The following is a 26,341-nucleotide window of genomic DNA, read 5'->3' on the forward strand; positions in this document are numbered from 1 at the left end:
ACTGAAGCACTCTCGACAGCGAACGCGGGCGGTTCTGTGACGTCTTGCCGCACAGTGCGTCACCAACACTTGCGTACCGAGCTGCGACGTTGACGGAACGTGTGCACAGAGATAGATGATGTCATCAGCTATTGCACTAAGCTTGCGGATCCGGCAAGGAGGAAAGAAAGGAAATGATGGACAAAATGGTGTCTGTGATGTAGGAAGGTAAAGGGCAGATCGGAGGTACAGAGGAAAGTTATTAATAGGTTTCATCTTGTGCTATTTTCAATATCTGTAGGAAGTGTGGATGTTTAATGTTATATATTTAAATGTTTTTGTTATGTCTCGTGGTTCCCAGAGGTTCGAAATAATCACACTTTTAGACTCAAATGCTGGAGCTTCATCAGATTCATCACTCGGATCATAACATGTGCTGCAGATTGATGGTTAGTTTGATAGACTGTAGTACAGCAGTGAGTGATGTGGTACTCTTGTATACATATGCATGAACAGTTTCTAAATCTTATTGGAATAATGTAACTATATTTCACGCTGGTAGCTATGATGTGGTGAAACAACGTCAGAAAAACATTGTTGAATTTTAATTTATCCCTCCCACATTTTGTTTTGCCCTTATAGCCATAGGGTTCCCAACTCTGGTTGGATATAACCCTGGAAGGTTTCATTGCATCACTTCCTGCCTAACATGTTCATCCTCAAAGTGCCATGTGTTACACTGATTCCTATTGGTTACCTGATATTCTCATGGTTCCCAAGCCCACACTGTTGCCATTGGTCACTCAACATGTCAATTCAAATGATGCTTCCACCTCCCCTGCCATTGGTCACCTGACATATCCATCCTAATAGTATGCTGCCCCACCCCACACTGCTGCCATTGGTGACTTGACGTAGTATTATAGAATAGTTATAGCACAGGGTGTCATGTCTGTGCCAGCTCTTAGCAACTGCAACTCACAACTCACCTTGTCCCCACCTGTTTTGCCATTTCCCTGTAACCATGCAATTTTTTTTCTATTTAAGTAATTATCCAGTTCTCTTTTGAAAGCTTGATTGGATCTTTCTCCACAGCAAGCTCAGGCAGTGGATTCCAGATCTTAGCTACTCGCTATGTTAAATATTTTTTTTTTCTCATGTCACCATTGCTTCTTTAGCCAATCATCATAAATTAGTGTCCCCTGGTTCTTGACATTTCCACCAATGGGAACCTTTACTCCCTTTCTATTTTGTCCAGAAACCCCCCCTCATAATTTTGAACACCTCTATCAAATCTCATCTGAATCTTCTCTATAGCCCCAGCTACTTCAATCAGTCCATGGAACTGGCATATAAATTAGGAGCAGTACTAGACCATTTAGCCCTTCAGTCTTGGTGCACCATTCAAGAAGATCATGGCTGATCTGATTGTGACCTTGATGCCATTATCCTGCCTACCATAAAAGCAAAATATTGCAGATGCTGGAACCCTGAAATGAAAACGGAAAATGCTGGAAATACTCAGGTTTGACAGCATCTGTGGAGAGAGAATCAGAGTTAACATTTCAAGTCTGTATGACCCTTCTTCAGAGTGCCTGATACCTTTTGATTCCTTTGTTACAAATCTATCTACCTCTGCCTTAAAAATATTCAATCACCCTGCCTCAACCACTTTTTGAGGAAGAGAGTTTCACAGACTCACGACCCTCAGAGAGAAAAAATGTCTCCTCATCTCCGTTTTAAATGGGAGATCCCTTAATTTTAAACCTTGTCCCCTAGTTCTGGTCCCTCCCACAAAGGAAAATATCCTTTTAGCATCCAGTCTGTTAAGACCCCTTAAGGTTTTGTATATTGCAATATGATCTCATTCTTCTAGATACAGGCACAGTCTGTCCACCGTTTCCTCATAAGATAACCCCCCCTTCCCCCGCCAAGAATCAGTCGAGTGAACCTTCTTGGGACTGCTTCTAATGTAATTATATCCTTCCTTAAATAAGGAGACAAAAACTGTATACTACTGCAGATGTGGTCTCACCACGCTCTGTACAACTGTAGCAAAATTCCATTTATCTTCCTAATCACTGGCTCTACCGGCATACTAACTTGCTGTGATTCGGGAACCAGGACACTCTCCCTCTGTATTTCAGCGTTCGTCAATCTCTCTCCATTTAGATTAAATGCTGCTTTTCTATTCTTCCTGCCAAAGTGGACAAGTTCACATGTTCCCATATTGTACTCCATCTGACAAATTTCTTACTTCCCACCTATCTTGGTGTCATTAGAAAATTTAGCAACTGTACTTTAGGTCCCTTCATCCAAATCATTGATATAGATTGTAGATAGTTGAGGCCCCAGCATTGATCCCTGTGGCACTCCACTTGTTCCATCTTGCCAACCCAAAAATGACCTATTTATGCCTGCTGTCTGTTTCCTGTTAGCTAACCAATGCTGTACCCATGCTAATGTGTTACCCCTTACACCATGAGCTCTTAGTTTAAGTAGTAACCTTTGATGTGGCACCTTGTCAAATGCCTTCTGGAAATCCAAGTACAGCACACACACAGGTTCCCCTTTATCCACGCTACTAGCAGCTTCTTCAAAGAACTCTAATAAATCAGTCAAACGTGATTTCCCTTTCACAAAACTATGTTGATCCTGCCTGATTGCATTGAGATTTTCTAAGTGCCCAGCTATAACCTCCTTAACAATAGTTCTTCATCCCTGGAATTGTTCTCGTGAATCTCTTCTGTACCCTCTGAAATGCCTTCACATCCTTCCTCGAGTGTGGTGCCAATTAATGGCCACTTAAGGACTTCCTCCTGCTGCTGTTGTTATTTCACCAGTGGTGGAGGAGGGGTGGTGTTTGGGGGTAATGGGGTAATGCAGCTCTTGGAGACAGGACATCCAAACAAGTGGGCTGTGAAATCCAGTTGTGGCTTCCTCGGCCTCCAGTGACGGGCTTGCTCAGCCCTTTCAGCCATTAGATGGGGGACACCATCTGCAAGAACTAGGAGCAGGAGTAGGTCATTCATCCCTTCGAGCTTTCTCCACCAATGGCTGATCTGATTGTGGTCTCAACTCCACTTTCTGCCTGTGCCACATTAGCCTTGACTCCTGTAATGGCATGGTGGATGGTAAATGCTGAGCTGCACAAATCCCAGAGGGAAACTTGAAACAGCTGCCAAAATGGTTTTTGCAATTTGTATAGTATGAGGAGCGGTTCTGAAATCAGGAAATGATTTTCCGTACTATTTGTGATTATTTTATAGTAAAATAAACATTTATTTAAAGCATAAAGGGAAAAAAACACAATTACATTTAAACACAAGAATGGCTTCACACAGTAAACAGTACTTTAAAACAGTTCCACAAATCTTAACTTAACTACCCTCAGAGCTAACCTTTCCCTTTTCTGTTCAACAACTATCCTTATAGATTTTAAACTCTATAGAATTCCAGTAATTTTTACCACACTGTGCCTTATTCCCTTGGGTGTCCTCTGAGGCTGACAGCAACTGGATCTTCAGGTCTGGCCTTGTGACACTGTCTTCTTGGAGTTCTGCCCAGCTACCCTGCTGTCTTCTGGGAGATCCGACCAGCTACCCTCTCACATAGGCTTCAATATTTCCTTAAATGTGCACCTTCCCTTTGATCTCTCTATTGTTTCAACCGGTGTCTTCAGAAATGCTTTCTTTCCAGAATTGATTAAATCGTTCTTTACTTTAGCTCTTAGATTTGTAAATACAAACTTACCCTATCTTTACCTTATTTTCTTACACCTTTTTACAACCTGCATATATCCCCTTTTGAACTAAAACAAATCAATTCAGACTATTCCTGTTATTGCTTTATGTAAAACTGAAGTTTCTCTTGGTTCATTAACATATCAAAACCACTCTTTACTGTTGACTTTAGACCCTTGCTGTCACTCTAGCTCTTAATCCAATTACAGCCTGATTTCCAGTACATGAAATATGCCAGGTTGTTACCAGAAGAAAAATGCTACAATTTCTTGTTTTCTTGACACTCCCTTCTCAATCAGAAATCTATCTAACTCAGCCTTGAATATATTCAATGAACCAGCCTCCACTGCTCAACGGGGAAGAGAATTCCAAAGATTAATGACCCTCTGAGAATAAAAAATCCCCCTAACCCCTGCCTTAAATGGGAGATCCCGAATCTTTAAACTGGCTTCCCTAGTTCTAGATTTCCCCACAAGGGGAACCATCCTCTCAGCAGCCACCCCATGAAGTCCCCTCAGAATCCTTTATGTTTCAATAAGATCACTTTGGCGGTAATCTGCCCGCACGATTCAGGGGCTTGGCGTTAAACTGCCCGCACGATTCAGGGGCTTGGCGTTAAACTGCCCGCACGATTCAGGGGCTTGGCGGCAAATCTGCCCGCATGATTCAGGGCTTGGCGGCAAACCTGCCCGCACGATTCAGGGCTTGGCGGCAAACCTGCCTGCACGATTCAGGGGCTTGGCGGCAAACCTGCCCGCACGATTCAGGGGCTTGGCGGCAAACCTGCCCGCACAATTCAGGGGCTTGGCGGTAAACTGCCCACATAATTCGAGCTTGGTGGTAAACTGTCCGCACGATTCAGGGGCTTGGCGGTAAACCTGCCCGCACGATTCAGGGGCTTGGCGGTAAACCTGCCCGCACGATTCAGGGGCTTGGCGGTAAACCTGCCGCACGATTCAGGGGCTTGGCGGTAAACCTGCCGCACGATTCAGGGGCTTGGCGGTAAACCTGCCGCACGATTCAGGGGCTTGGCGGTAAACCTGCCGCACGATTCAGGGGCTTGGCGGTAAACCTGCCGCACGATTCAGGGGCTTGGCGGTAAACCTGCCGCACGATTCAGGGGCTTGGCGGTAAACCTGCCCGCACGATTCAGGGGCTTGGCGGCAAACCTGCCGCATGATTTACCTTTACTGGCTGCTCAAAAACAGACGGTAAAAGAAAGGAAAAGTCCATCCAAGACTCGGGGGAGAAAAGGGTCAACGTTTTTTGTAATATCAAAAAATCAAGTAAAGCTCCAAAAGGAATAGAGACTGATGAAGACAAGAGTGTTTGCATGTCAGAGAACAAACTTTACTAGTCAAAGAGAGAAAGATATATGTGGGTGGAAGATGAAAGTCCACGCTAAGTCAAATGGTTTGATTGAAAAGCCCAACAGTATTTACAGGCAGAGTGGGTCAGTCACAGGTAAGAATTCTGTATAGGAATGGAAGTGCCAGAAATAAAATATTCGAACAAGAATCACATTCAGCTTAAAAGATATGTTTGCTCATTACTGTTCTATATTTATGGTTCCTAGTTTTGGTCTCCCCAGAAGTGGAAACATCTTCTCTACAGCTACCCTGTCAAACTTGTTATGATGTGGCAGACGACGTGTGCCAGGCAAATCAAATCCACGAGGGAAACTTGATGGTACTATCACAACGGTTTTGCAATTTGTATTTATTTTGAGATGCATGCACTGAATTCAGAAGTAATAAGAATTTTAGAGATGTTTTTAAAAACTAAATTAAAATATTCATTAACAACAAATAAAATTTCAAGCACATACACAGAACTACAAATTACCGATATAATAATTCCTAAAATCCCTAATCAACCCAACTCACAGTTACACCCCTTTAAGGCAACGGTCCAAAACTAGATTTTAGATTTTAAAAAGATCCAGGAAATTAACACAATACCCGACAGTGGAATTCCAAATGGCTTTCTTCTCCAACTTCAGTTTTGGTAGACAGCAGGCATATGCACGAATACTGGAGGCTTCATTAAGGCTATTTCACTCACTTCTGTTAGATCTCAATGCCTTCCTCCTGATACATAGCCTCATTCTCCTTTATATATGTTTTTCTCCTTTTAATATGTAAATGTTATTGTTTCATATGTCTTTGAAACTATCTTCCTCACAATATAAAAGCTTTCATGTTGTTAGTATTTATTGTCAATAACCTTTGGGATAAATAAACACATTCCTTAGCCTTGCTTATCCAACTATTTGTAAACAACCTAAAATTCCTTTGAAATCCAAGTCTCCCTTCATCTATCTAAAAATGCAAATTCCCTTCATACCTTACATACTAAGCCAGCATCCATGTTTACTCATTAGCACACCAAGCACCTAGCTTCTTTTGATAAGTCAAAGCTTGCAGTCTATCTGACTTCAAATGTAATTAAATCACACACACACACAGACTCAACTACTTACCCCCATAAACCTACTTTACAATAAACCAGAAAAATATTATGAAAATTATTATACTTTCATGACAAACTCTTTCATAAGTTTAGAGACTGTCAAGATACCCCTCAGCCTTTTCTAGAGAAAAGAACCCCAACGACTTCATTCGTTCTTGATGGATATAACCACTAAATTCTGGGCTGGTAATTCATTCGAAGGTAGAAGAGAGAGAGAATAGGGATAAAGAGAACATATACTAATTGGTAAATGTGACAAGCTTTGTTCTCCAGGATTTGTATTGCAACCCCAGCTTTTCACCATGTACATTCATGACTTGGAGGAGGGATTAGTAGAATTTGCAAATAACACAAATTTGGAAGGGACATTAAATTGGGAGAGACAGTAAACAGTGGCGCAGCCAGGCCAGGACAGTTAACCTCAATGGCCCTAAACCACCGAGAAGAAAAATATAATTATGAATCCAAGCTCCTGATTGCTTTGCAATGACCCTGACTGGAAAATATATATGTGAAAACCCTGCAAGGACAGGAGCAGGCTCAGCTGTGATGATTTCGGTGGTTGACTAGCTCTGTGCCACTGCCTATAGTCACACACGATGATGGCCATTTGGGTAAGTACTGCTCATGGATTTGTATTCCAGCTAGTGTCTGCCCTTGCGAGAAGAAAAAGAAAAATGACAAAGGAGACTGATTCTGTCGAACTGGAGTAGTGGATGACTGGCACTGGCACTAGCACTGAGCTCTGGTCTATAGCGAAAGCTCGCCAGGAGCACTTAACAAACTTCAAATTATACTATGTTCCTTAATTCATCTCCATCTCTTTAACCAACATAGGATTCATTTATCACAGTTTTAGAAAGTACAAATGGGCAGCAGTTTTCTTTTAATTTTATTACTTCTAAACTATGTCCAGAAACTGCTTTATGCATGAGCTAATTGGATTTGCCGTGCCTAATTGTGACAGCTGGTTAATATTCACCGAACAGGCAGAAACAGCCACCCAGGGACAAATTAGCTGCAAATGAAATATAAACAAACAGATGCTGTCACTTAAAAAATCAATTCATCTCACAAAAACGAGTACTTAAATCTTATTTCCAGATTCTTTCAACGTGCACGTTTGCTGCAGCTCTTAATAAGATTAAAAAAAATAATGACAATGCACTTTTAAAATGTGCACTGATTTACTCAAAGTGGAATTTGAAAATTATTGTATAGAAGGAGACAGGGAATAGGTTTTTGCTATTTTATATCCCACACTTTATTAATTTATGAATATTGTGTTTCTGGAAAGAGAATCTTAATGGAATGGAAATCTGTACTGTTTATAGGGATTGGCAGTTTCAGCATTTGATTCAGAGGACAGGGAGATGGAAGTGGAAACCTATTTAAAAATCCATTCCTGGTGTGTTAAAGATTTCATAGCACTGGTTCAAGCTTCACTATATGCAGTGACCCTTTTGATTTATTTGTAGATGTTGGGTGAGGATCGTGGTCAAGTAACTAGCCTCCGATGTCGGCTTGACTTTCTTAGTAACATTATCACTTCTGAGTCAGAAGGTTTTGACTATTGGTCTCACATCAGGACATGTGCATATAATCTAGTGCTCTTGTACATTGTCTGAGATACAGCCCTTCAGACAAGTCATTAAAATTAAAGACTGTTTGATGGACCTTAAAATCCCATGTCACTGGTTCACCAATGCCCTTTAGGAAGGAAACCTGTTGTCCCTATCCAGCCTGACCTAAATGTTACCCCAGTCCCACACCAACATTGGCTGTAGATTATGTACTCAAATCAGGTAGTGAGTTTTGAGACTGAGATCTGCCTTGGTGAGAGTGCTACCAATTGAGCCAAACTGACACCATGAGTTACTGTCTCTGTGCAAGGTTTGACTCTTGACAGATCAGTTATCTTGCATAAAATTACTTTGTTTGCCTTTTTAAAAAGAACAATTCCGTTTAGAACTAAACCATTGATTGTAGAATCTGTGATTGCCCTCTACTTCCTGACAGTCTGCTGCAGAGAATCCAATCGGAGCATTTTTTCTGTGGATAGTGCCATTTCAAACTGTAATTATAGAGCTTAACCCTAAGGAGACTCCAGAAAATGGGCTATTTGTTGCTGTCAATCTCATTTTCATTCATTCCACTGGGACAGTGTAGAGTTGATTTTATAAACTTAATTGATCTGAAACAGGAGAGTTTTAAAGCAGAGTGAAACTAAGCCATGCAGACTGGAGAATTCTAGGTTTAGTTTTTGGCCTATGCTCAGTTCTCTGATCTCAGCTGGATGGCACTGTGGAGGAAACGTGGGGCATTTGGCTTCAGTATTTGTGACTGTGATTCACAAGGGGACAGTCAGCCAGTGTTCCCACTCATTGTTGGTGCTGAGTAATCTCTCCTGGAAAGTTCCTATTGGATGAGATCAGGATTAATAGAAATTCTGAGACTGTGGCCTATCAATAAGCAGTTAATTGTTTCTTAGTCATGCTGCTTGATAGCACAGTTGATGAAAGACACCTTCCATCACTTTCCTGATGATTAAGAGTAGACTGATGGGCCAGATTGGATTTGTCATGCTTTTTCTGGACAGGATTTATCTGGGTAATTTTTCACTTTGTCAAGTAGATGCCAAAGTTGTAGCTGTACTGGAACAGCTTGGCTAGGGATCCAGCTAGTTCTGGAGCGCAAGTCTTTGACATTATAGCCAGATATTGTTGGAGTCTGTAGTCTTTGCTGTGTCCAGTGCATTTGACGTTTCTTGCTATCATATGGCTAAAGACTAGCATCTGTGAAGCTGTGGATCTGAGGAGGAGGCTGAGATAGAGCATCCACTCAGCACTTCTGGCTGAAGATGGTTACAAAGTCCAATACAATTGTAGCAAGACTTCCTTATTCTTATCCTCCAATCCCCTTGCAATAAAGGCCAACATGCCATTCATCTTGCTTGCCTTACCTGCATGCTAACTTTGTGTTCCTTGTACGAGTGCACCCAAGTCTTTGTGAATATTTAGAAGTTTCATGCCTTTTAAAAATGTTTTGCTGCTAGATCAATTCTGAATCAACCCCAGTAAGCATGGTGGTATTGCTGTACAACACGATAGAGGGTGTCCATGGTGTGAAGATGGTAGTTTGTCTCCATAAGGACTGTGTGGTGGTTACTCCTAAAATAGCTCTCATGGATAGGTGCATCTGTGATGGGTAGTTTGATGAGACAAGGTCAAGTAACTTTTTTCCTTGTGTTGGTTCTCTCAACACCTACCACAGACCCAGTCTGGTAGCGATGGCCTTCAGGACTCGACCGGTTCAGTCAGTAGATGTGCTACCAAGGCATTCTTTGTAATGGCCATTGAAGTCCCAGATCCAGAATACATCCTGTCCTCTTGCTACTCTCAGTGCTTCTTCCAAGAGGTGTTCAACATGGAGCACTGAATATTCAGCTGAAGGAGCTTGGTAGGTGGTAATCAGGAGAAGGTTTCTTTGCCAATGTTTAGCTCGACACCATGAGACTTCACAGAATCTGGAATCAATGTTGAGGACCCTGAGGTCACTTCCTCCTCACTGTATATCACTTTTGCCACTACCTTTGGTCTGTTCTGTCAGGGGAACAGGATATATCCAGGATGCTGTTGGAGGAGTCTGGGACATTGATTCTGTTGCTTGACCTAACTGTGGACAGCGCTCCTAATTTTGCCACATGACCCCGGATGTTAGCGAAAAAGACTTTGCAGGGTTGACTGGACCTTTGCTGTGTCTGGTGCCTAGATCAATGGTGGACCATTCAGTTTTGTTCTTCTTAGAACAAATGTAGCAGTTTGATAAAACTGAGTGGCTTGCTAGGCCATTTCAGAGGGCAATTAGGAGTCAGTTGCATTGTTGTGGGTCTGGAGGTCCACGTAGGCCAGACTGCCTTAGAATGCCATATTTCCTTCCCTAAGGAAAAGAAATTCTTTTTGTGATAATCTGGTGGTGTCATGGTCACATGGCTGATGCCGGCTTTTTATTCTGGATTTATCTACTTAATTGAATTTAAATTCTTCAGCTGCTTTGAACTCATGTCACTGGATCATTAGTCAAGGCCTTTGTATTAGTCCAGAGAATGAATCCGCTGTCCTGCGTGGTTTGGGCTTTTCAGACCAGAAATGACCCTGGTTCAATTCCTGTTCTACTAAGTTAGTTTATCTCAATTTGAGTGCTCCTATTTCCTTCTGAACCCCTGGGTCTGGCAGAGAGAAAATCAGCTAAGCTTATTCCTTCAGATCACTAATCCTGTGAATCCTGTATAAACTGCATGTATGTGGATGTCAGGTAAAGACAGAATTAGCCCAGCTGTGATGCTTCCCAGAGTTGAATTGCTATTGAGGCTCTCACCTTCAAGAGGCCACTAGGGAAAACTATAATAGGGGCAGGCACCCCTAGCATCGGTCAGTTCCTTCATTAAGTGCAGGAGGAGGACAAAGAAACAGAATAAGATCCTGAGCGGGCAAGTGCACTGCTGTTTACCAGATGGCAGAATGGTTTTGTTTTTCGCAAAGTGATTTAACCCTGGCCCTTTTGGCACAGTGACCCTAGCAGCCCTAATCAACAGAAACGTTAGGGATTCAGAGAGGAGGGAACAGTCCCAACTTTTGACCAACTCACCACACTGCTCATTTAGGCTGCAGTATTTCTTTAAATATCTTTCTCTTCCTTGACATCCTGAATATTTAATTTTAACAAAGTGTCATTTGATTAAACGATTGCAAACCTGAGCATGTTGCAAGTTGCAGAATAAATGAAGTCCTCAAATGAAGAGAAGGTCAAATGTATTAGAATAAACCAGGAGCATAAGGATAAGAACATCTGTTTATACTACATTGCAATTGGAAGTTCATGCAACGTAGACAAACAAATGTAGAGATTAACAATCCACTCACGAAAGGGAATAGATGCAAGAAGTTCCCAGCTCACTTGACTGGCCAGTTTTGTGTTATTTATTTGGTGACTTTTTGTGCTAGTTATGTGCTAGTTCTTCAGCAGCCCTATGTCAGCTAGAAACATAAATTAGGTTTAATGTGACCGTGATTCAAAGGAATTCTCGTCTTCACCTGCCCCATCCTTGTTCCTTTACCCCAGTCTTGAAAGAATACCTCCACAGACACAAGTGAGGCTTCATTCAATTGTGGCTCAGTTGGTAGCACTCTCGCCTCTGAGTCAGAAGGTTGGTTTATGAGCATAACTATCTAGGCTGACTCTCCAGTGCAATACTGAGGGAGAGTTGCATTGTCAGAGGTGCAGTCTTTAGAATGAAATGTTAAACCATGCTTCAATTTCCCTCTCAGATGGGCATAAACATGACACTGTTTCAAAGAGGAGCTGGGACCCCTGGTGTCCTGGCCAATATTCATCCCTCAATCAACATCACAAAAACAGATTATCTGATTATTATCATATTGCTGTTTGTGGGAACTTGCTGCATGCAAATTGGCTGCTGTGTTTCCTACATTACAATAGTGACAAAAACACTGCATTGGCTGTAAAGTGTTTTGAAACATTCTGAGATTGTGAAAGGCACTATATAAATGCAAGTCTGTTCTTTTTCCATTTCCCACATCAGCTGTGCTTGTGCCCCCAGTGCAGGGCTGTGCTGAGTTGCTGGCTATAGCGTTCTGTGAATTCAGGTACACTCGGAGATGAGTTAGACAAATCCTAACTATATTTCTTAGGAGACTACCTGTCGATACTGGTGCAGTGTCTCCATGTGTGGGGCTGTGTTCAGAGAGACTTTGTTCCTTAGATGCACATTACTACCCTTGTAATCATTCCATTAACTTTTCAGAATCCAGTTTTATGATGTGTAGTTAGGCAATATGTTGGTTAATAGAGGGAATTTGCTGAATTGCTTCATAATCCTAATTGCTATAAAGGGAGCTGATTCCTCTGTTACTGCTGTGTGTTACTGTGTTATAGCCACTGAAAATGTGGGAGCAGGCATTGCTGTGGAGCGCTATCTTCGTATCACTTAATAAATGGGCAGGACCATCCACCTGACACCTCTTGCCCTGTTTGTTTCTGTTTGGTGAAATCGGAATTTCAAATGATACCTTGCTCTTTTCTAAAGTGCATGAGCATTGCTGAGCACAAAAATCAAATCTGTTGCTCTAGTGCAGTACTGAGGGAATGTTGCAATGTCGAAAGTGCTGTCTTTTGAATGTTTTATTTTGTTCATTTGTGGGATTTGATCATCACATTTGTTGCCCATCCTTAATTACCTTGAGAAGTTGCTGATGTTGCCTTCTTGAACCGCTGCGGTCCATGTGGTGCAGGTACACCTACAGTACTCTTAAGGAGGGAGTTCCAAGAGTTTGACTTAGCGACAATGAAGGAAGTCAGGATGATGTGTGACTTGAAGGAGTACTTGCAAGGTAGTAGTGTTCCCATTCGCCTGCTGCCCTTTTTCTTCAAGGTGGTAGAGGTAGGTTTGGAAGGTGCTGTCAAAGGAGCTTTGGCGAGTTGCTGCAGCGCATCTTTTTGATGCTGCCACTGTGTATTGGTGGTGGAGGAAGTGAATATTTAAGGTGATAGATGGGGTGCTAATGAAGTGGGCAGCTTTGTTCTGGATGGAGCTTCTTGAGAGTTGTTGGAACTGCACTCATCCAGGCAAGTGGAGAGTATGCCGTCATACACCTGACTTGTGCTTTGTAGATGGTGAACAGGCTTTGGGAATTAATTATTTGCCGCAGAATTCCCAGCTTCTGACCTGTTCTTGTAGCCACCATATTTATATGGCTGGTCCAGTTAAGTTTCTGTCAAAGGTGACTGTCAGAATGTTGATGGTGGGGGATTCAGTGGTGGTAACACCATCGAATGTCAAGGAGTGATGATTAGATCCTCTCTTGTTGGAGATGGCTAGTGCTGGGCATTTACTAATGTTACTAGCCGCTTTTCACCCCAAGACTGAATGTTGTCCAGGTCTTGCCGCATGCAGAAAGGAACTGCTATGGTATCTGAGTGAACATCCCCACTTTTGACCTCGTGTTGGAGGTTAAGTCATTGATGAAGCAGCTGAAGATGGTTGGGCCTTGGAAACTACCCTGCAGCAATTTCCTGGATCTGAGATGATGATTGGCCTCCAATAACCACCACCATCTTCCTTTGTGCTAGATATTACTCTGACCAGTGGACGGTTTTACCCCGATTCCTATTGACTTCAATTTTGTTAAGGATCCTTAATGCTGCACTCAGTCAGTTGCTGCCTTGTTGTCAAAGGCAGTCACTCTCATCACACCTCTGAAATTCAGGTTGCAACAATGGCTACCCTTCAAAATTACTTGATTGGCTTTACAGTGCTTTGGGACATCCTGAGGTGCTGAAAAGTGTTGTATAAATGTAAATCTTTCTGCTACTGTTTTGCCCTCATTACACTACAAGGACTGAAAGATGGCGATCATACTAAGGGAAGTCCTTGCCTGTGCATCATTTGTCCCTCTAACCCAGAGTATATAGTGCAACAGCATCCCTACCACCAGCCTTCCTACGATTGGCTAAAGGCATAGGCTGGGCAGTGAACATGGGATATCTCTACTCTGTGTGGCTCTGTTGTTTGCAGGTTGGTGCATCTACCAGCTGAAGGAGCTACAACTTTGGTTATTTCAGCTTGCTAGAATTATTAGTTGGCCTTTTGAGCAGCATAACTGGACAGCAGATGAGACAGGAGCTCAGCTATAAAATGCATCCCCTTAAAATCTTCCTCTGAGTCATTTGGTGTGTCGCATTGCAGGAGATGGTTCATATACATGCCCTTCTAATAAGCTGATATATAATGTGATCAAATTAGTTTTGAACGACCATCAGCTGAATTGCTGCAGATTGGCACATCAGCAATATTATCGCTGTCACCAGTGGGTCACGGCTTGCAGGTCAGTCTCTATCCATTAGAGAGAAATCAACGTGCTCCTACTCTCAACTCTCAATGCAGCTGCCAACCTCAGCACATTGGTGCAGAGAGAGAGGCTGTAACCCTGAGAAAGGGAACTCTCAAAAAGAGCATTTAAAAAAGAAAAAGGTAGAAAAGGGGTTATTACTGTACCTGGAACCCAGTTTCCCCTCCAAAACAGAGGAGGTTAGCAATCCCATCAGGAAAATCACAGGTTTGAAATGTTTTTAGTTAACTGAGTAGCATTGAATATGATGTAAAGGGAAGCTCTTTACAGCACATATCAACAATTAATCCTTGCCTATTAATAATTAATGTGAGGATGCATCAAAAATCCCTCCTTTGGATGAACAAATGCTTCAGCAAGATACTCTGACAGATGACCATGTGAATCAGGCACCAGAGTCTCAAGTTGTGGAATACCAGCAAGTGTCTCGAGGAGAGAAATTAAAAGCGAGTCGCTGGAGGAGTTATTGACAGTCCCGCACCTAATAATTAATTTACTTTGCTTCATGGCGTTTCTTTGTCTCTGGACCACAGAGTGACTTATATTATTGCCCAGTGTAATCAGAGGGCAAGGGAAGGCTTGAGATAGTGAGGGCATTTCCAGTTTTGTTTGATATTCTTATGAATAATTGTTCTGTAGCTTTCATAACACGTCTCATTGTATTCTGTTAGTTTTATTAAAACAGTATTTGCAAAGTTTGTTCTGGTTTGTTCAGGACTGTCTCTATAGCAACTGTCTAGTGAGCCAGTGAAGACTGGACAAGTCCACAAACACTGACCTCATCATAGTTGCTGAATGTGGAATAAACTTTTATGACAACAGGACTGTTTTCTTACTGAATCTGCAGGTTAAGAGAAACTTATTAAGGATGCCTTGTCTTTGGGATGAAGTGATGGCAGTATTACCATCCAGGATAGAAGATTTAAGATTGGAGTTCAACAGAACAGTGGATAAGAGCCTCGTTTTCTTATTAAGACAAACGGCAGAGTTACTCTATGAAGGCCAGGACATAGCCAACTGTCTGCAACTCAGTCAGACTATTATAGACTTCTCCTGGGAGAAGCTAAACATTGGAACTTGGAGAGAGGTGGACAAGGAGTGGAGACAAGTCTACTCTCATGGCTGTCTTTTTAAAGCTGTCTGTTTGTGCAAGGAAGAAACAACAGTTAGAGAGGCGATGAAAACTTGTGACATGGGATTGTTGATGGGGGCGACCATATTGGACAACATTCTCATCAGACTGGTCAACGTTCTTCAGAGTCACAAAACCACTGGAAAGAGGCCTTTAGAAGATGCTGCATCCCATCAGGAACTGAGCAGAAAGGTACTGTGTTTATTATTTTTGAACCAGCTTTCTGTGTGTTATTGCTACTTTTAAAAATTTAGAGAATAAGCAAATAACTCAGTCAGTTTTTTCTCAATTAAATTGTACAGGGACGGGACCTGAAAAGGGTGATGCATTGGGATAAGAGTAGACTAATGGGAGACGAGGCTGCTGTGCATGACAATTATAAGGAAATAAGCTTGAAATAATTTCAAACCATTTTCTCACAACACAAATCTAAGACCCAACCGCCCATAATTCAATACTAATTGGCTATAAAGTGAGATGGAATGATGGGTGGTATGGGAAATAGAAATATGAAACTGCCGAGTCGCTGGAGGAGTTATTGACAGTCCCGCACCTAATATTTAATTTACTTTGCTTCATGGCGTTTCTTTGTCGCTGGACCACAGAGTGACTTATATTATTGCCCAGTGTAATCAGAGGGCAAGGGAAGGTGATGACTGCAACTTCACACGTACACACAAGTATACAATAAGAGGATAGGAAAGAGGGGTTTTACAGCTACAAGTAATGTAACAGTAAAAAGAGCCACAGAAATGGATATCAGTTCACGTGATTTCCATAGTTCAGAAAGTCCAAATCCAGAGGGGGTTCCCTCACAGAGGAGTTCCAGTTCAGGTGGATTCCTGGCTGAAGGCAGAAGTGCAGAATTCCTTTAAGATGAGGGTGCCACAGTGAGATAATGTTAATATTCAGAGACTTGGTTTGTTTGGCAAATGGCTTCCAGATAAACAGGCTTTGAGGAGGGCTTGTTGCAGGCTGCATGATCAGCCTGGAGTCCTGCTGTCGAGTGTTTGCAGGTTGGAGATAAATCAGCAGACTGCTTCTGCGTTCTGAACTCTATATTGAAATTTCAAAATGGTCATGAGTCATGTGACCTCCGTTCACAATGAGTTCAGAAATGGTTGTATATCTGGTGTCTGGATCTGGCTTTTGTTGGTGGCTTATAATGTTCTAGTCGTTTGCCTCTGAAAGAGTCATTATCCGTATTTTTGACCCTGTTCCAGGTAGCTCTTGTCTTGCTAACCCTAGGACTCTGCTAGAGGGGGTAAACTTATAAAGATGCAAATAACATCCATTTCCTTTCAATAGTTCCTTTTTGAAATTAACCTTGATGGTCCCAGGTGTGAGATTCCATGAGCAACATGTCAGGGTATATCTCCAATGTAATTCATATAATGCCTTAGTGGTCACCTTACAATTCCAGACATCAGATGACTTGTGGTGGCCATCTTTTGGTTCAGCAAATTTCATTTTTAAATAAGCAAAAAAGAATCAAGTTTGATTTCTTTAATGCCATAGGGACGTGTCACTCCCATTTGATGTGCTCCCATGGCTGAAATCAGAAAAATCACAGGGAGAAGCAGCCACGTCAGTTGGCAGATGCCCTGCTATTGTAACACTGAACCACATGGGGTCCCAGTGTCAGTAGCCGCCCCTCCCCCAAGTCAGGGAAGCGAGTCGGACTTTTACATTAGCTTCTGTACCATGATCAGCCCCTGGTCCGGCAACAACTCTTGTTTTGGACTGATAAGTGGCAAGTAACATTCACGCCACACAAGTACCAGGTAATGACCATCTCCAACAAGAGGGAAACTAACCAGCTCCCCTTGCAGTTCAATAGCATTATCATCTTTCAGTCCCCCAACATCAACATCTTGGAGCGTTAGTCATTGACCAGAAACTTAACTGGATCAGCCAGAAAAATACTGTAGCTACAAGAGCAGGTCAGAGGCTACAAATTCTGCAGCAAGTAACTCATCCCCTAACTCGCCAAAGCCTGTCCACTATCTACAAAGCACGAGTCCCAAGTATGATGGAATGCATTTACCTGAATGAGTGTAGCTCCAACAACACTCAAGAAGTTCAACACCATCCAGGGCAAAGCAACCCACTCGATTGGCACCCAATTAACCACTTTAAACATTCACTCCCTCCGCTACCAGCACACTGTGGCAGCAGTGTGTAGCATTTACAAGATGCACTGTAACAAGTCGCCAAGACTCCTTCTGCAGCATCTTCCAATCTGCAACCTCTGTCGCCTAGAAGAACTAGGGTGGCAAATGAATGGGAACACAACCAAGTTCCTCTCCGAGTCGCACACCATCCTGACTTGGAACTATATCACCTTTCTTTCACTGTGACTAGGTCAAAATCCTGGAACTCCCTCACTACAGTACTGTGGGTGTATTTGCACCAGATGGACTACAGCGGTTCAAGAAGGTGGCTCACCACAATCTTCTCAAGGGCAATTAGGGATGGGCAATAAATGCTGGCCTTGTCAGTGATCTTTCATCCTATGAACGAATTTGAACAAGATTGAGTACAGGGCCAGGTTCGAACCTGAGTCAATCCCAGCACCCTGTGCACTAACTGTCAGCTGTCAAGCGACCAGTGGTCAGTTGGGTGAGGTAATCAGCAGCTAGAGCTCAAGCTAGTGAGACTCAGTACCTGCAGGAGAGGAGCGTGATGAATGTCTTATGTTTGTACAGTACATATGATTTTGGACCTATAGCTTCGAAAGCTCTACCAGAGCGACCAATCATCAGGGACTTTAGGAACATGGGAACAGGAGTAGGCCATTCAGCCCATCGAGCTTGCTCTACTATTCAATACGACAATGGCTGATCATCCAATTCAGTGCCTTTTTCCCCACACTATCCCCATATCCCTTTATGTCATTGGTATTTAGAAATCTGTCAATCTCTACTTTAAACAAACTCAATGACTGATCTTCCACAGCACTCATTTCATGCCTGTATCTGTTATAGACTAATTGATCGAGATTGACAGTTACGATTGGTCAATAAGTCAATTATTGTTGCATCATTCAATGACTGGGATGATAGAATTTGATGAACTTTGATCTTTATCCATCCAGCGATTTCTGTATTCCTATGAGAGGAGAAAACTGAAGAATGGAGAAGTCTGGCCGTAGCCAGTCACTCAGGGCATTCTCTGATAAATGATGAGGAATTCAGCAGAAATCAAACGTGGGATTAACAGTAACTGCTGACAGGTTGCAAACTTATTGAAAATTTGATTGATTTTGTAATTCCAGAAGCCAAGTGTTGTTCTTTCTTTGATACAAGAAAACAGAACTGGAATGGCAGTTCCAAGAGTCCGATGTCCTTCACTGGAACATTTCAGAGCCCAGTATCTCATTCCACAGAAACCTGTCATTCTAGAGGGCATTGTTGATCACTGGCCTGCTGTGAGGGATTGCAAATGGAGGTAGGTACCAGGGTGCCAATCCTAGACAATCAAGAATCTCAATGTACTAAAAATTGGATAAACTGTCAGCAAGCTGCATCCTTCACGTTAAATCAAATGAGTAAATTGGGATCTTATTGCAATGATATAGCACTAATTCTGTACCAGTGTTAAGATGTAAAGGACATTTTTCAAGAAGCTGTGTGCAGTGCACCTTTGCAAGCCTTTCTGGATAGGAGTTTGATTAATGAGCAATAATTACCCTATCTGCAGTAACCTTACAATGTAATGATGCCATGCATCATGGTAACAACAGCCCAGTCATTTTTCTTCTGCTAACAATATGCAGGTCCTCACAATCCAAGCAAAGCAGCAGTGCAGTGAGACACTCACTGTGCCCTTGTACTGTGTTAGGAGAACACAGAAGATGGAACAGAGACTAGGTGGCATATTGAATTAAACACTAATTTTTCACTCTGGTACATGGGTTCCAGATCAGGCTGATGGATTAGAAGTGCCATTTAACTGATATGGTGGGGGGGTTGTGGTGACGTAGCACCTCTACCCTTCTGTCAGTAACTTATTGGCTCCAGCATCACTCCAGATAGAGTCGACTGTTCTCCACAGCTGGATTGATAAAGTAGTGTAGGGGGAGCTTTACTCTGTATCTAACCTGTGTCATACCTGCCCTGGGATTGTTGATTCTGTTAACAGGCAATAAACATTCCCATCACTGAAGTCCTTCAACTTATTAGGTGACTTATATTTTGCTCAAAATATGTGCTCCTGGGTTTTATAGAGAAATTGACTGTGTTCTCCACAGTGTAGATTACATCCGTGACATCGCAGGCTGCCGCACTGTGCCGGTAGAGCTGGGCTCTCGTTACACAGATGAGCAATGGTCGCAGACCCTGATGACCGTGGAAGAATTCATTGAAAAGTATATTTTGGATCAGGTTAGTCTCCCGATATCAACACTTGTTCCCACCCTTTATGCTCTAAGGGATAAATAATTTTCAAAGCCAACTACATGTATCCATGCTATCTGCATTATGTTATTAGTCACGTTATTACTTTTGTGAACTTGCGGAATATTGGCTCAGCTAATAATGAGCTCTTTGTGCAGAATTTGTAGATTTTGAAAATGAGTTGTTGATGGAAAAACTTCAGAGTGTGTGGACTCCTCACACTGCCAGGGCACTTATTTACTACAATTACACATAATAACTCTTGTCCTAGTCCATGTCTTTGTCATCTCAAGGCTCAAGCTATTTTTCTCCAATAACCTTCTGTAGCCATCCATCCCCTCACATGTCTACTCTGTACTGCCCGCTCATTGCACACTCAGTTATTCCCTGATCGCTAGAATTCTCACCCTGTAACTTTCTGGGTCAGCACCTTGCTATCTACTTCTCAGAGCTTCCTGAACCCCAGTTCCCTATTGATGGTCTTAGCTCTGCTCCCTAACATCTTTTACATTTGCCCTTTATCTCTCCCGCTCAGCTGCCTTCTGCTCCAAAGTGCCTTTCTGTCTGTGAAGAGCACTGTAGTATAAATGGTTTTATAACCATATAAACCCCAGCCTTGCACAAAAGCCAGTGAGTTTCTTATGGCACTCTCGATGAGTGAGAGATTCTAACCTGCAGTTTAGCCAAGGGCCTCTGTGTATTTTCTGGAACTTGTTCTACGTTATCAGGGATCATCTACAAACACTTTTAGAGCTGTCAGGTACTTCTCTTTTTCTCTCCTCTGCACCAAAACTGGAAAATTTGCAGGCACAATCATCGAGCATCCCCATTTAGGTAGAACATAAATTATGTTTAACCAAGGATCTTAGTGTGTTTCCTGGAACTTGTTCTACATAAATAAGTATCTCAGCCACCAAGCAGGTGTAGTGCTGGTGGGATGTGTGGTCTATGCTGTGTTACTTGCCCATTCTGTAATGTACATTTTATATTCACTGACTTCCTGATTTCCCCCTACAGGATGAGCAGAACCCCGTCGGATATCTAGCTCAGCATCAACTATTTGAGCAGGTGAGGCACTTTCTCTGCCTCTCCGTGTCATGGAATGAGACTGACCCAGTGGCTGGGTAACGTTTTCTGTCATAATTTACATATCTCTGTGTCCATTCATTTGTGTTTTTATACAGTTCCTTCTGTGCCTTTGCACAGTTACTTTATTAAGTGCACAAGCAATTCCATGGGCACCAGCAGCCTTTAGTCAATTCAGCCACTGTATGTTTAAGTCAAGATAGTGAGGGTTGCCAAGCTATTTGGCCACCAAAAACATCAGACTGAACCCAATCCTGTTTGCACCCAAGCATCAGGACTGAGAAATTTTGGCTGTTTTTTTTCTCTGTCATAGAGCTGAATGTATCCCTCTTGGTAAAAGGAGCCAGAGCAGCTCAGATTCTATATTAAACCTGGGCTGTTCTTGCTCCACGAGGGACAACCCAGCTTTGGGTCGTACCTGGCCCGTCAGCGCCATCCGACTCTGGGTTGTACCTGACCCATCAGCGCCATCCGACTCTGGGTCGTACCTGACCCATCAGCGCCATCCGACTCTGGGTCGTACCTGACCCGTCAGCGCCATCCGACTCTGGGTCGTAGCTGACGCGTCAGCGCCATCCGACTCTGGGTCGTAGCTGACCCGTCAGCGCCATCCGACTCTGGGTCGTAGCTGACCCGTCAGCGCCATCCGACTCTGGGTCGTAGCTGACCCGTCAGCGCCATCCGACTCTGGGTCGTAGCTGACCCGTCAGCGCCATCCGACTCTGGGTCGTAGCTGACCCGTCAGCGCCATCCGACTCTGGGTCGTAGCTGACCCGTCAGCGCCATCCGACTCTGGGTCGTAGCTGACCCGTCAGCGCCATCCGACTCTGGGTCGTAGCTGACCCGTCAGCGCCATCCGACTCTGGGTCGTAGCTGACCCGTCAGCGCCATCCGACTCTGGGTCGTAGCTGACCCGTCAGCGCCATCCGACTCTGGGTCGTAGCTGACCCGTCAGCGCCATCCGACTCTGGGTCGTAGCTGACCCGTCAGCGCCATCCGACTCTGGGTCGTAGCTGACCCGTCAGCGCCATCCGACTCTGGGTCGTAGCTGACCCGTCAGCGCCATCCGACTCTGGGTCGTAGCTGACCCGTCAGCGCCATCCGACTCTGGGTCGTAGCTGACCCGTCAGCGCCATCCGACTCTGGGTCGTAGCTGACCCGTCAGCGCCATCCGACTCTGGGTCGTAGCTGACCCGTCAGCGCCATCCGACTCTGGGTCGTAGCTGACCCGTCAGCGCCATCCGACTCTGGGTCGTAGCTGACCCGTCAGCGCCATCCGACTCTGGGTCGTAGCTGACCCGTCAGCGCCATCCGACTCTGGGTCGTAGCTGACCCATCAGCGCCATCCGACTCTGGGTCGTAGCTGACCCGTCAGCGCCATCCGACTCTGGGTCGTAGCTGACCCGTCAGCGCCATCCGACTCTGGGTCGTAGCTGACCCGTCAGCGCCATCCGACTCTGGGTCGTACCTGGCCCGTCAGCGCCATCCGACTCTGGGTCGTAGCTGACCCATCAGCGCCATCTGACTCTGGGTCGTAGCTGACCCATCAGCACCATCCAGTGTCAGTATCATTTATGGAATTTATTTTCTCCCTGTTGAATCGATTCAATTTATTTTCTTCTTTTGCACAGATCCCAGAGTTGCGACAGGATATTGATATACCAGATTACTGTTGTCTAGGAGATGGAGATGAAGATGAGATCACCATAAACGCCTGGTTTGGACCAACGGGAACAATTTCTCCTTTACACCAGGACCCACAACACAACTTCCTGACACAGGTGAGTAAAGAAGCAAAATCAGCAGATGCTGCAAATACGAGCAACATTGTAAAGGCCTTATAGTGAGCAATCTCGGATATTACGGCCAGATTATGGTGAGGATCCAGGTGAGCAGCCTGCCCCTTAGTTGAGGGAAGGACCAAGGTTAAAATGAGATGGAGAGATGCTGAGGTTAGTTCGTAAGGAAGCAGCTTTTAAATTAAATCATGACAGTAGAACAAGGAGATGGATTCTGGGTAAAGTGAACAGGACCGGTATAGGAATTGTTTTCATTCAGCGATCAACAACTGGATGGGAATCCTAGCTGGATAGTGCAAGAAAAACCCCAGAATCATTTAACAGAATGGTTGAATGGCTGCAGTATCCTGTGTCTATTTGGTGAAGTATTGATTAGGTGACGCCATTCCAAAGATTTAAAAGTCTGTATATTGTAGGCAGAAGTGGAGTGTGAGGGAGTTGTGGAGTTCTTCAACATAAAGTCAAGTGGTATGGTCTGCAGTGTGTCATTTAAAGGACTCACTACTACTATTTAAACCAGATGATTCTCTGAAGACCAACCTTGCCCTAGATGATGGCTACTTTCCATACTGCTGCAAGAGCCTGATATCATCAAGGAGTGACTGTGTTGTGTCTAGTTTTCTGCAAATACTAGCCTACCTCCTCTCTGCCTGTCACGTGAGGCTGCCTTGAATCACACTGTCCAGTCAAATCTTGCCTATCGAAGGGAGCTGTGTGTTGCAAGCATTGCCACTCAGTATGTTATAAGTAAGGATGTTCTATTAGAGGATTGTACACTTTAATAAAATTTTAATCAGGGTCTGGGCCATGCCTGTTGTATAGTGGTGAAGGATTTGTTAGAATGATGTTGAATGTGTACCTCATTGGAGTTAATATCATTTACTGACTCCTAGAGAGGTTAGAAATTAATCACCAAGACATGGTACCATTTGAACCACATCTCAACAAATCAAGGAAAAAGTTTATTTTATAGCTGGAGATTCTTTCAGAATTTTTTCATTTGCGTGTGTAAACATGTGCACATGTGCATGCACTGTGCATGTATACACTAGCACATCTGCCCGAATTTATGCATGAAGGTTGGTCACTTGAGTTAGGTCTGAGGGACAGCTGCTGACACCAGTAAGAGTTGGAGCAGAGCAGGTAAAACAGATGACTAGAAGATTGCCTTTATCTGTGTGAGAAACTTGAAACCATTCTCTCCTTTGCAGGTGGTGGGACAGAAATATATCCGCCTGTATTCCCCAGCACAAACTGCAAAGCTGCATCCTCATCCGACCCAGCTACTGCACAACACCAGTCAGGTAGGAAAGCAGCTTTCTGAGTTGGGGAGGAACACAGGGTCAGGTTTCTGCAGAAAATGGGCTGAGGTGGGTGGAGAAGACAGTTGTCATTGGGGTAGATGCAAGCTTGGTAATGGAGTAGATATGGGGTCAGACGTTCAGTTCAGGGTCACATAGCATTGCAGAGGTTGTAAAACATCTGGTTCAGCCTTAGACCATCACCAGGGAGTGTGTGAACAGACAGGGTTTGTGGTAGGGACCAATCTTTCATTCTCCCTGCGCTAAACCATTTATCCCAGTTGGTTGATCCTACTAACTGAGTGTGTTGTCCTTCTGACAGGATTGGGCTGATTATCTGATTCCAGCTCCAGCTTACTGACATTTATGTTGTTTTCAGGTGGATGTGGAGAACCCGGATTTGGTAAATTTTCCAGAATTTCAACTGGCTGATTTCCAGGAATGCACACTAAGTCCAGGAGAGGTCCTGTTTATCCCAGTCAAGTACTGGCATTACGTGAGGTCCTTGGACATCAGCTTCTCTGTCAGTTTCTGGTGGTCCTGACCGTTTTCATCTAGTTGTGGACAGTTTCTCAATCCTGGAACTAAATGTTGCAGTAGGGAATTCCAGCAACCAACCTGAGACAGAGAGAGAGAGAAGGCGGGAAGGTGACAAAGGGAAAGCAACAGAAGGAGCAAGGCTGAGACAGGCAGAGAGAGAGAGAGGAAGTCAGACTGAATGAGAAAGAAAGCCAGAGTGATGAACGGAAAGTGACGAAGAGAGACGGAGCAATTGAGAAGAACAGAGGAAGAGATGGAACAAGAGACGGTTTCACATCATGTGCAAGCGTTGAGCATTAGTCTGTTATTGATCGAAAAGTGAATTTCTTATTGCAGCTGCTGACCCTCCCCCTCAGATTAAACCACATTCTCATCAGGACCCGATCACAGCTGAGTGTAGTTCATTTGATCTGCTCTGAGATGTGAGTGCAGAAGACCAGCAGAGATTCTCCCAGGCCTGACAGCAAAGCTTTCTTCAGTCATGCCTCTGAGCAGCTGCTCGAGTCCAGAACATGTCGGATGCTGTAAAACCTTCTCACAGAAGAAGAATGAAAGGAGAATGTAAAGTTCTTAATGGAAGAGGAGAGGTTTTTAAATGCAGAGAACTTCCCTGGCCCCCTCCAATGGAAGTGTGTGAAACTGGGAGATGATTCTGTCCAATGAGGTGCTTCATTAATTTGGTAGTTCTTTAGCATCAGCACCATATGCTGAAGAGTTCCCTTTCAGGTCTCCCAGCAAGAGGCCTCACATGATGTTCCACAATGACTACCATTCTTCCTGTTCCAGTTTTGGCTGCAGTTTAAACAGTGTTGGTACTGGCTGGGATATCCCTTGGACAAGGAATCAATCATCTCCCAAATAAATATAAAAGATCCCTTGCACTGTTCAATAATCAAGAGTTCACCCCTCACCTTTCCCTTAACCAGCAGATTAATTGGGTCATTTGCCTCACTGCTGTTTTGTGGGATTTTGCTGTGTGCTAATGAGCCACTGTAATTCCCCACAGAATGTGGCTGGTACAATGTAATCCATCAGTTATGAAGCATTTTGGGATGTTTGAGACACAAAGTTCCTTCTCAATATGTGCCAAGTTGAACTTTATTTTGGAGAAGGGCAACACATGCTATCACAACTCAATGAACTGATTTTGGACAATAACTGGCCACAGAGCTGGAATCCCATTTTTTGTGAGATTCACCAAAAATAACATGGTTTTCTTTGCTTTACAACTGAGTTTTGTTTCTTCAGCTGTATGGAACTGAAAGATTAAACTGAAAGCAGTGCCGCACTGACACCTGGTGCCAAATGTGGGTATTACCCCACTCTCTCAGAAACACTGCATGAAGAGCCTGAGGCCTCCTTTTTCAGTGGAACACTTGATTTTTCATACCCAGCAGTACAGTATTCAACTCTCTGCCTAATTGATAGCTGAATGAGAAAATGCATGATAACTGACAATTTGTTTTATTGCACTGTTGTTAAAAACAGCCAAGGTTCCTGGTCAAAAACAGAATTACCTGGAAAAACTCAGCAGGTCTGGCAGCATCGGCGGAGAAGAGTTGACGTTTCGAGTCCTCATGACCCTTCGACAGAACGAAGGGTCATGAGGACTCGAAACGTCAACTCTTTTCTTCTCCGCCGATGCTGCCAGACCTGCTGAGTTTTTCCAGGTAATTCTGTTTTTGTTTTGGATTTCCAGCATCCGCAGTTTTTTGTTTTTATCTCAAGGTTCCTGGTCCCTGATTGCTGTCCTGGAATAGTTTGTGTTTGAGAATGTTGGGTAAAGACAGGAACTGGCTGAACCATGATATTCCCACTCACTCTCCAGACACCCACAAGCTGGTTGTTCACTTGGGTGAGCTATTGAGGTGATTGCTGGAGGCAAAATAATGGAAGTAGGGTGGGTGCAGAAATTCATTCCAAGCTGTTCTGTTCAGAATTACCCCCCTTATTCCATTTTGCTA

General features: G+C 43.6%; 1 protein-coding gene across 5 annotated transcripts; it reads left to right on the plus strand.

Annotated features, from left to right (window-relative positions):
- Positions 1–99: 99 nt before the first annotated feature.
- kdm8 (lysine (K)-specific demethylase 8) lies at positions 100–24,759 on the plus strand. 5 transcript variants are annotated; one of them, XM_041206099.1, is made up of 10 exons: positions 100–225; positions 341–428; positions 5,299–5,411; positions 14,970–15,446; positions 18,532–18,704; positions 19,507–19,639; positions 20,669–20,719; positions 22,369–22,518; positions 23,748–23,840; positions 24,217–24,759. In XM_041206099.1, exons 3-10 carry the CDS (start codon positions 5,409–5,411, stop codon positions 24,379–24,381), a joined length of 1,245 nt encoding a protein of 414 aa, XP_041062033.1. In that variant the 5' UTR covers positions 100–225; positions 341–428; positions 5,299–5,408; the 3' UTR covers positions 24,382–24,759. The 5 variants fall into 5 exon arrangements, with proteins under 5 accessions (XP_041062033.1, XP_041062032.1, XP_041062035.1 ...); XM_041206098.1 differs by lacking the exon at positions 341–428; XM_041206096.1 differs by lacking the exon at positions 5,299–5,411 and having other exon boundaries at positions 103–225.
- The last annotated feature ends 1,582 nt before the right edge of the window (positions 24,760–26,341 follow it).

Source organism: Carcharodon carcharias, chromosome 15, assembly GCF_017639515.1.
Source record: "Carcharodon carcharias isolate sCarCar2 chromosome 15, sCarCar2.pri, whole genome shotgun sequence".
In the NCBI taxonomy this organism is placed as follows: domain Eukaryota; kingdom Metazoa; phylum Chordata; class Chondrichthyes; order Lamniformes; family Lamnidae; genus Carcharodon; species Carcharodon carcharias.

What these genes read in the sequence shown, in the direction of transcription:
- kdm8 (XM_041206096.1), top strand. Translation starts at nt 372, where the DNA reads ATGCTGGAGCTTCATCAGATTCATCACTCGGATCATAACATGTGCTGC. An exon ending in AAAAGTATATTTTGGATCAG is followed by an intron (nt 19,640 to 20,668) that starts GTTAGTCTCCCG and finishes TTCCCCCTACAG; the next exon opens with GATGAGCAGAACCCCGTCGG. An exon ending in AGCATCAACTATTTGAGCAG is followed by an intron (nt 20,720 to 22,368) that starts GTGAGGCACTTT and finishes TCTTTTGCACAG; the next exon opens with ATCCCAGAGTTGCGACAGGA.